This window comes from Eurypyga helias, unplaced genomic scaffold (genome assembly GCF_000690775.1).
Source record: "Eurypyga helias isolate BGI_N326 unplaced genomic scaffold, ASM69077v1 scaffold14403, whole genome shotgun sequence".
Classification (NCBI taxonomy): domain Eukaryota; kingdom Metazoa; phylum Chordata; class Aves; order Eurypygiformes; family Eurypygidae; genus Eurypyga; species Eurypyga helias.
The window spans coordinates 39,708-50,186 of record NW_010240658.1 but is presented as its reverse complement, the minus strand read 5'-3'; the positions used below and the strand labels follow the sequence as shown (position 1 = coordinate 50,186).

At 39.9% G+C, this 10,479-nt stretch overlaps 1 protein-coding gene across 1 annotated transcript in view; it reads right to left on the bottom strand.

Moving 5' to 3' along the window:
• PHF21A (PHD finger protein 21A) overlaps nucleotides 1–10,241 on the bottom strand; it is a gene marked incomplete at its 5' end in the record, with an annotated part of 27,541 nt that extends 17,300 nt beyond the window's left edge. The window contains 5 exons of the mRNA XM_010148510.1: nucleotides 115–213; nucleotides 1,831–2,127; nucleotides 4,330–4,413; nucleotides 6,142–6,396; nucleotides 10,041–10,241. Coding sequence (XP_010146812.1) covers nucleotides 115–213; nucleotides 1,831–2,127; nucleotides 4,330–4,413; nucleotides 6,142–6,396; nucleotides 10,041–10,241 — 936 coding nt within the window. The remainder of the gene's footprint in view (nucleotides 1–114; nucleotides 214–1,830; nucleotides 2,128–4,329; nucleotides 4,414–6,141; nucleotides 6,397–10,040) is intronic.
• Nucleotides 10,242–10,479: the final 238 nt, after the last annotated feature.

Genomic DNA, 10,479 nt, shown 5'->3' with positions numbered 1-10,479 from the left:
TATGGAATGTTAAAGTTCAGGAGTCCTGAGGGAACAGAGTGGGGGACAAAGTTTTCTGAAGAACAGTGTGTTTCCTTTTTTTCTTAAAAAGGAGCTCAGGGTGTGTTCTGATACCTGTGGATTTTCTTCTCGTTTTGGCTTCGGTGCAGCAGGTGGAGTAACTGTACGATTTTCTGTTTGCTTCTCTTCTGCTTCCACGTGTGGTTTAATAGTCTGAAAAGAAACAGTGTTTCATTCAGTGATAAGAATGACTTTTTTTACTTTGACTAATAAAGCAAAACAAATACTTCCGCAGCTACAGGACAAAGTTCAGCACCGGCAGTATACTAACAAAGACTTACTTGAGGAATCTGACGTGAAAGGAATATTAAATAAAGCATTTTCCTTTAACAAAGGATGAAAACAGCCTTACCACCATTCCCTTAACCGACGCAGCCACGCAAGCAGTAAAAGTCATCTTAAGAGTTAACTCCGTTACAGAAATCACTATACAGTATGGGAAAACGAACAGGCACTTGAAGAAAAAGTATCCCATGGAAGACTTCCAGGTAGAAACCATTCTGCATGACGCAGGCATAGTCTTTATATTTCAGAGAATTATGAATGGCTCAAAAACTGTCTCTCTGAGTCCTGTGATGTCGGATGTTTCGGGAGTCATGATTTTGTGCCATGGCATCACAAACCCTGCATGACAGTCCTCAGCCCATGGCATAGCTTCTGAGGCTACAAACTGAGTGAGGTAAGCTACAGAGAGACAAACTTTTACCCTTTATGATATGGAGAAGATATACAGAAAAATTCATGTGTTATTAAACCACTGCCACTCTTCTGTGTGTTTTTCAACAGCCGAATTGCCAGTTACTATTCAAAGAGCAAACGAATATTGCTGACATCAAAAGGAATAGGCATCAAAAGTATAGCGTTGTAGGAGTGCAACTTGAAATCATATGAAAAGGGCACGCGCTGCTGAACAACTTGTGGAACAGCCCTGAGGTATGCAAGAATCTACTCATGAGACTGCTTAAGCAGAACTGAGCATAAGCGTTTCTTCTCTGCACACGATTTTCGCAGTCTCCACAGGTGACTCCAAAAGCAGAAGGTAACTTCAAGGCGCATTAGTCTATGATAGAGTTATAAATGAAAGGGATACTACTAGGATTTATGTAAATTACAGAAGTAGTATACATTATAGATTATGTATTATATAGTATACAATATTATACTAACATATAATATATGAAAGAGTTAAAAGTGAAACAGAAGACTGCTTTGCTTGAGTTGAATGGGAAGGACTCCGTTGCAATCCACACTGACCGAAATCGTGCTTTATTTTATAAAAGCCTTTTCTGGAGAGAGACTTTAAAACTAAGGAAAAAATGGTGATGTTTATGGTATTAAATACCCTACGATTTTGCATCATTGTTGCCTGTCACATAGCCACCCTTTGAAAAAAAGAAACACAGAAAATAGTTTTTCAGTGTTTCTTAACGCCTCGATACAAACATGGACTTCAGTTTGCACGTGGGTCCCCAAGATCCTAGCACAGCCCTGCAGTGTAGCTGGCTTATAAACCACTGAAGTTAAGGCAGACAGCAGGGGGAGCATAAAAATACTGAAGCATGAGAAAAAGATCCCATTGGGCCGTATGAAGGAAAATGGGTAACTTCTGCCCCAAGAGTTGCGAGTCATTTCATAATTTGTGCTGTTGTTGGAACAGGCGTATCTCCAGTACCCACAGAAAATTTCTCCATGGTTGTCAGCCTCTCCAAACTGGCACAGTAAAGCAATGAACCCGGTACGCTGCATTAGTACACGCTTGCTTATCTGTACCTGTTTTTCAATGTTTGGTTTGCTGATCTGTACAGTCTGCGGTCCAGCGAGCCTGGTACCCGGTGCTGCTATCACAATGCTGGTGAGCTGTGCCATAGGGAACGTTTTGGCTATGGTTGCTGTCTGGCCGTTAACTACACGAACAGGATGTATGGAGTTCTGAGAGTTGGGTAAAGAGGTGGGTGTGAACTTTGTCGTCAACATCACAGGCCTCTGAATGAGCTGAGGAGCGGCAAGCATAGGAGGAGGTGCTGGGGCAATAGGAATGTTGTTTTGGGCAACTGGTTTAGGTCGAACCTACAAAAAAAGAAAAAAGAGAAAAATTAGAGAGAGATTTGTGTATCAGTATTTCTGATGAACTTTTAACCAAGTCTTTCATTTCTTCCTACATAATCTGCTGAAGAATGCTTGATTTTTTTAATAGAATGTAATTTTTAGCAGAGTGTCCTAAGTACCCCAGTATGAGAAGGAAAAGCCACATTTTCAAACCGACTGGCATAAAACCCATCCATAACATTTGCATATGGGAGTCACTGTCCCTGAAATGGTATTTGGATGCAGACACTTATATTTCATGTTTATTGCCAAGTGCCTTATCTATCTAAATCAACATATTGGTTTTGCAAGCCAAAAAAGTAATGTAATATTTACAGGCGCAGCTGAGGCTCTCATGGTAAAAGCGTGTCTCGGGGCTTTATACTGAGCCTCCAAGAAATCATGAACAGCTGATTGTGCCCTGAAAGAAATTATTAAAATTTTCAGCAAATCCCTGTTACCTTTGTTAACTCTATATATTATTTAGACAGCTGTACAACCAATCTTGCTAAACAAAAAAAAAGGTCAAGATTATACATTAATCACTCATTGAAAGTGCTAAAGGCTACAGGTAAATGCAGCCATTACTCTTTTCTTGTTTCATAAGAAACAGAAGAGCCACAGGAATCTTCCAATCCTCCACCACCAATACTTGCTTATTTCTTGCCCGTTGTTAAGTTTGTATTTATCACATCATTACACAGTACAGAAGTAAACCGTATTACTCTGAAAATAAAGTCTTTTTCCATATTTAATTTCTATTGTCCTATATACCTTTAATACCCCATATTGCATCTTATTATGGAAAAGTAGCTCACATTCCAACAGATCTCACCACCCCCAAATCTTAATCAGATACCAGCCTATACTTTCCTTTTTCCTTTTGTAAAAGATTTAGATGTTTATTCACAGTGCCATGTATTTCTTATAATTGAAGTAGTTCCTTCAAGATTTTTTTTTTTTTAAATGAAGAAGCAATCTGTGTCTTTCCCAAAACATGGAAAAAAGTAAACCACAAGTTTTGCTGCTCAGCTGCAAACAGAAGTCACTCTCTGTAGAAATACAGAAATACTTGGGAACACAGGCATCTCATTTTTCCTTCTTTTGCTCACGAGCAGAAAACAATTAGAGCAATTTAAGGCCTTGGGTGATGCTTTGATTTTGCTGACACCTGTTTCGTGGGTTCATTTCATTTGATGCAAATAGGACCATACATGACCATCGTATGCGAACTGCATAATCACAGATCCATGCAGGATGGGAGGCTGCTCAGGAGGTGTCTGATTTGACTTCCTGCTCAGAGCAGGCCCAACACTAAATGCAGACCAGGTTGATCCAGTCTCTGTTCAGATAGGTCTTGTAAAACTCCAAGGACAGAGCTTCTACATTTCCAGGAAACCTCTTCCAGTCCTAATTGTCCTCAGAGAGAATTGTTAACTTATACACAGCCTAAACCTTCCCTGTTCCAACTTAAAACCATTGTCTATAATTCTCCTGCCAAACACCTATGTCTCCATCTTCTTACTAATTTCCTTGCTCATACTGGAAAGAAGGCTGCTGTCAAGGTGCCCCCAAAACCTCTTCTCCAAACCGAACAAACCCAGATCCCTCAGCTTCCCTATTCCTGCCCCGCCCAGCTACCTCAGAGGCCTTCCTCCCCTGGATTCACACAAATTTAGCAACTTCCTTCTGGTACTGGGGGTCCAAACCACATGCTGTATATCAGATCCAGTTTTATGACTGCTGAGGAAAGGTGTATCGTTTCTTCCTTTAACCTACTGGCTGTGGTCCTGCTGGTACAGCCCAATATGCTGCTAGGCTTCTCTGCGGCCAGGGCACACACCACGAGTTCAGCTACTCTCATGCAAGACTTTTTAAGCAGATCTGCTCCCCAGACAACCAGTCCCCAGGGGAATTAGTCCATTCCAGACTTTGCCTTTTTCCGTGCTGAATCTCAAGAGACTCCTGCTAGCCCATCCCTCTATCCTGTCTAGGGCCCCCTGAATGTCAAGAACATTGACTACACCCTGAAATGTGGCATCATCTGCAAACCTGTTGAGGACGACTGGTCTCCCCCACCAGGTCAGCAATAAAGACTGACATAAATGATGTTTGCAGAAAGTTATCTCCTATCTATGCTACAATCCAGTTCCTTCTCCTATTGCTTGTTCTCTGTATACTCACCTGTGGAAGAAAATTTGGACGAGGAGTAAGCCTGGGAGGAGGGATGAACTGCGGCACTTTTATGGGCTGAGGCGTAGCCTGAACCTGCTGTAACAACAGGAAAGAGTTCACTGAGAGGAAAATAGCTTTGAAGTTGTTCAACAAAACCAACATCCTGAATGTACTTTCAGACCTGACGTCCCCGTTTTTCAACTCTGTAAATAATTGGCAGAGTAACAGGTTCCTCGTGAGAAATGAAGTAAAGACAGAGCTAATCTCGCTTTCCAGTTCCTACACACCCTAAATCGATGGTACCTTTCCTTTTAGTTCAACTGTACAAACTACTGTGCTTTGCAACCTAAACCCTTTTCACTTGATGATAATGAAAAGTCGTATTTGTTTTAATAGCTAAAGATTGGCTTTACAAGAGACAGAAAATAATAACAAACTTTGATGTCCAGCTATATGAACCGCTGTCGCTTCGTGCCGAACGGCATGCAGAAGAATGAAAGGGTATTTCACGCAAACAGAAAAGATCTGGAAGTTACAACTCTTACAGCAATATTACTGTCACTACGAAGGGCTCTAAATACACAACTGGAAATTTTCACAAGTAGACCAGTCATTTGAAACAATTAAGGTCTGATTTTAAGGCCTCCTAAGTACTTCCCTGTCTATCTGAAATCAGCTGGATGGAGCTGCCACATGCTAACCTCTGAACAGAGCTGCTAGCTGCCCCAAGTTAAGTACTCGGTGAGATTCTCAGAAATTCATGTCCCTCTTCGTTTCCACCCTTCTATCCATCCACATAAGACTGCAATTTACTTCAAAAAGGTCTTGTACTGATTAATTAATGCCTGGGAAAATATTCTGAGATTTTGGATGAAATTTGCTATAGAAACATAAATCAGAGACTATTATTAAAACAGAATCACCTCCCAAAACCTAAGTAAGTTATTCAGCAAAGAAATGAAGCACAGACACAAAGGACAGATGAGAGTGGTGCAAGGGATGACATGGGAAAAGAGAACAGTAGAAAAAACTCCGCTCATAGTCTTCTCTATTCTGATTGCAAACATATGTCTCATTAGGAAGCAAATTTAGTTCCATTTGCATTATTAAACCTTATTTTTCAATAAAGATAAATTGGATTTATGTTTAGTGAAGCCGTAACCTTTACTCCAGAAGTAAAATTTCCCTGTCACGATGCTATGCAATGGCTGGTTTCCAGACCAAGAAGCCTATATAGCCCAATTCTAGAACACCACTTCTTTCATTTCTAGGTGGCTAACTATTCTGGAAAAGACTGTGTGATGTCCAAAATATATGCTCAAAGAAGCAGGTTCTGTATACGTGTATGAAGAAGTGGTGAGTGAAGACATGGCAGTGGACAGAGTTAAGTGAGGTGTCTAACACTAGAGACTTCCTCATGTAAAGGGAATGACATTGACTCCAGAATATCTGAGATGAAAACCTAAACTGATCAAATGAAGAAAGTCTGACATCTCCTTTACCCAAGAGTATGAATCCTGCAGAACACAGCCACATAGGGGCGAAACAATTGCTGCTTCCCCATGACTAACAGTTACTCACAGGGGAAACTTTACAGGGGGGTGATGATAGCACTGATTTAATTCTATGAAGCAAAACAGTAATAACAACCCATATAGACAGTAAATGCTTTCCTCTTAGGCTACCATTTTAATAATGTCAACAAGACTCACGACAGGTCCCTACTATCCTTTCTGCGCAGGAACCTGACTATTTTTGTCCCGTAGCCCTCTTGTAAACTAAATCCACAGTATCTGCCGGGCAAAACCACGAAACGCTTACCAAAGTTACTGTGTTTTTTGCCATTATTTGGACTGCCTCAGCTCCTGGCCCAGTGACCTTATTTGTTGTCTGGAGGTTGACTGGTGCACTCTGCGCATCAGTGCTGAGGACTGCTTTCTGATTGTTGTTGATAGCAGTAACCATGGCAATGGTAGGTCTCTGACCCACAACAGAGGCAGGCATGGTCGCAGTTGCTGCTTTCAAGACGAGAGGTAGTGTCTTAGTGGTGATCATAGAAGCTGTAGTTACAGTTTTCTAAGGGAAACAGAAAATACACTGTAAGAGACAGAGACACTTTGTATCAGACAGGACGTGGGTTGGTTAGTCAGAAACAATAGACAGTGAGAGAAAGAAAAGGCAGCACTGAGTCTATCTACCTGTTGTTCACACAAGTACATTATCTTACGCCTCTGAAAACTGGATAGATGAGAAAGGATTCTCATCTCGGGCACCTGCTGGGTCTACTTTAATAACCTGCAGCATTACAGATTGATTCAAAACAAATTCCCAAGAAAAGGACAATCAAGTGTTAGTCGTGGGATACGCATTTTTGGATCTTTTAGTTTCATATTACTTCCAAATATGTACTGTCAAAATCAAGCCTATAAGGTGGAGGTTTATGAAACATAACAGCAAACTAGTTCTCATCAATTAAATCCAAAATTTTCAAATGGAAACTTTATTTACCGAGAGCCTCACAGTCCGAGGAAGAGGGAGAAACATTTATAAACTGGTTCCTTTAAGAACAAAAACATATTTTGATTTTTGGTCTCCCAAATTTCAGTTTTAGCCATACATACAGTTATTCAGCCCTCAATTGTCCTTCCTAAGAATATCAGTAGGGCTATCCTGAAATTACAAGAGCCGGCTGTTACAAGAGTCTGTCCTGCTGCAGGCAGTTTAGTTTAACTTCTGTGAAATGGGGTGGTTTTGGAACATATATGTTACGCCATGACTGCTCTCGGCCTGCTTTAAAGACAGTGGTTTGGAATCAACGCCAGCATTTACCTGAAAAGCCTGAATATGCTATGCCCACAAATTCCAAAGTTAAAACAACTATAATTCCACAGTTTTGTTTTAAAATGTACTGCCTTCTAAGATGTTAAGGTAAACGGACAATTAAGAATGTCATTCAAAAAGCAACAAGGCAAGAGGGTCTCCATATAAAACCAGAACACAACGTGCACAGGAAACTCATGACAAGTGACACTCAACAGAATGGCAAGTGAGCTTATTTCTTTTCTCTTCGGTGTAAAACATCTATTGTACCACGGCCACTACATCTTTAAAACAGTTACTGGCACAATCTAGTGCTCTTCATATGAAATAACCACCATTCCCTCCTGATGTCAGCACTAGGGTCTACAACAGCAAAAAATGGAGCACCAGGGCTCAGGAGGTCTTTTTCATCTACTGAGCATGCCTCATTTAGACTGCTTGATTTTAATCACACAAGACCTTTCTCTTCTTTCTACTAAAATAATATTAATATGTTTCCAGTTGAACTCTTCAGTATTTTTACGAATATTATTTCCTTAAACAAAAACGTAGTTTACCTTCACACCTCTAACTTCAGAATGCTTAAACTATATCCCCAACTGTCAACTATGCTCAAGCGTGAAAAAAAATTCAAACACTGTACAATGCCAAATCAAGGGATAACTTGTGTTTCAATTTTACACATTTATACAAAATCCAGATACAATTAACTTTTTCTTGTCACAACATGAACAATACCCTCAACCATTTATCTGAGATTCTAGAGCTTCTTATTGACCTCTGCTGCACCTTCTCCCAACCAAGAGGTTCCGTTCTCCTAATGCAGTAATATTATTCCAATGAGATGTAACACGGTAACGGTATCATTTTCACAAGCATTACATTCATCCATAAACATTTTAAAGAAAAGTGTAATCAATCATGTAATACAAGACTGTGACTCCTGCAAGATTTTCTAGTAAGCCTGCAAGTACTAAAAGTATAGTTTCAGTCAGCAGATCACAGAGCTGGAACATCTCTGTTACTCTGCTGAGCATTAATTAATTACCTTGGTTATTCTCAAAAGTTTTCAATGCATGAATTCATACAAAAATGGCATTCATAGTAAGTCTGCATTATTTCACATAATAACATTGCAACAATATCCAGGCTTGCTGCTGTATGAAAATTTAAAAAGCCCTCCTTAGTGGACTGTATTAAATATATTAAAATGTCACTACTAAGGCAGCATATATACCTTGATTTCTAAATTGAATTACTCTGAAAATAACCACTGTAAGCATTCCCTGTATGGACACAGCCTTGAAAGATATATTATTTACAAAATTAGGCACAAAACACTTTCTGGAGAGACAAAATATTTTACTTTTCTTTGCTGAAAGAGATTGAGGGGCAGCAGGACAGAGGCATAACCTTAGTTGCAAAACGTGTACAGAAGTTAGGTTACTTCAGAATTACACCAACATAAATAAAAATAGAAAAGTGTAAAGGATAAAATTTGGCTTATTTATCCAAATGAGAGGATGATCTGCCTTTCAGTTTAGAATTACTTTCCACGTACAACTGTATCAATGATAGCCAGAAGGGTGTAGCAGTTTTTTGACTCTTTCACTAGAGGGCTCTTTAACTTTGAACAAAACCTCAATTTTTACAACCCAGGAGATGACCTGGAAGTTAATGCATGAATGCAAAGTGTGGAATATGGAGAAATGCATGAAACTGCTTTTGCAGTCATGCTTCCTGACTGAAAAACTGAGACCAGTGATACAGCAAATAGTGATCCATTGTTGGCTTGTAAATATCTTAGGACACAGTAATATTTACTCCTTTATTGTGTTTTAGCTTTGATACGTGTGTTGCTGCTCAAAAATGCCTTTTCCTTAGTTGAGTTTGCTTAATTTCTTCCATATTCTTTTATCAAAAATACAATTACCTACGTTTCTCAAATACATTTTTAGACAGCATCCAAAACAACCTGTTGAGTTAACGAGAAAACTCACAGCCCAGCCTCTTGTCCCCTCTCGTTTCCAGGGCAAGAGAAGAGAAGAACCACCATCGCTCAAAGCTATGGTTGTGATGCGCTGCAATGTGCATAAAGCGAGCTTCATGGGTCAATTCTGCCATCTGCCTGCCCAGGCAAACGTGAACTGCTGAGCGTGCATCAACAGGGAAAAAAGACCTCACGTGCACTTCTGACAGAAGAGCTCCCTGAGCTTTCTTCCTGTTTCACTGGCACACTTTGGGGCTTCTAAATATTTGAACAGGAGAGACTTTGAATCTCTCAATTTGAATCTCGCAATCACCACTGTGCACTTTTAGACTAACCCTTGAAGACTCAGGTAAGTATTGTTTGATGCAAGTTACATCTGCTTAAAAAGAACCAAGCAAAAGAGGGAACTGTTTTCTTACGTTTTTTTCACAGACACAGTGAGCACTCTGTTTGCCTCTGAAAAAGGAATTAATCGTACACCCCACGCAGCGCATGTAAAGTCTTTACTGGTTCTTCAGACCTACTGGCTTTGGACAGAAAATCATTCATGCACCTATGGAAAATATAAGGTCATTTGCTAAATTTTGATTTATTTTTAAAAAAGGTGATACCGCCACCCTTCTTTTCAGTGAGGTTATGATCTCACTTTTAAACACTACTTTGGGTTTGGGGTTTTTTTGACTGAGATAGGAGGTTATTGCTGAAAAGAAACCACAAGACCCCTGTGTGCATATGCATAAAAGGAGAAATTCATATCGGTACACTAACGGGTGTAAGTGAAAGTTTGTAATTTTCTCTCTGCATCTTTGTCTTCGTTGTTGTTTTGGTTTTTTTTTGGTTGGGTTTTTTTTTTTTTTCCCCGGGGAACTTCACCTTCAGCAAGGAAAAGAACTACTGCAGAGATTTTTACCTGTGATCCAATCACGTTTGGAGAGGGTGCAGTAGACTGCTGCTGCTGTTGATGATGGTGTTGCTGTAGCTGCTGTAGTGGTTGTGGCTGTGGTGTCTGTAGTTTGTTTTCTGACTGTGCCAACGGCTGTATTTGAAACTTACTGTCCGGCTGTTCCTGCTTCACTATCAAATTCTTTCGAAGCTGTTCCACCACTCTTTTCTACCAGAGAAACAAAAACATGAACAAATGATGACAGTCATTTAGCTGCACATATTAGAGAAGATAGTAACACCTAAAATTACATTTAATTAATGTAAATAAAGAAACGCTGAGAAACTTAGTGGGATTTATCTTTTTGCAATTTTAAATATTGGTGTTATCTAACGGGTAGAGTGTCAACACAGAGGAGTACTGCTGCCCAGCACGGTGACCTTGCTGTCCTGCAGAAACCCACCCA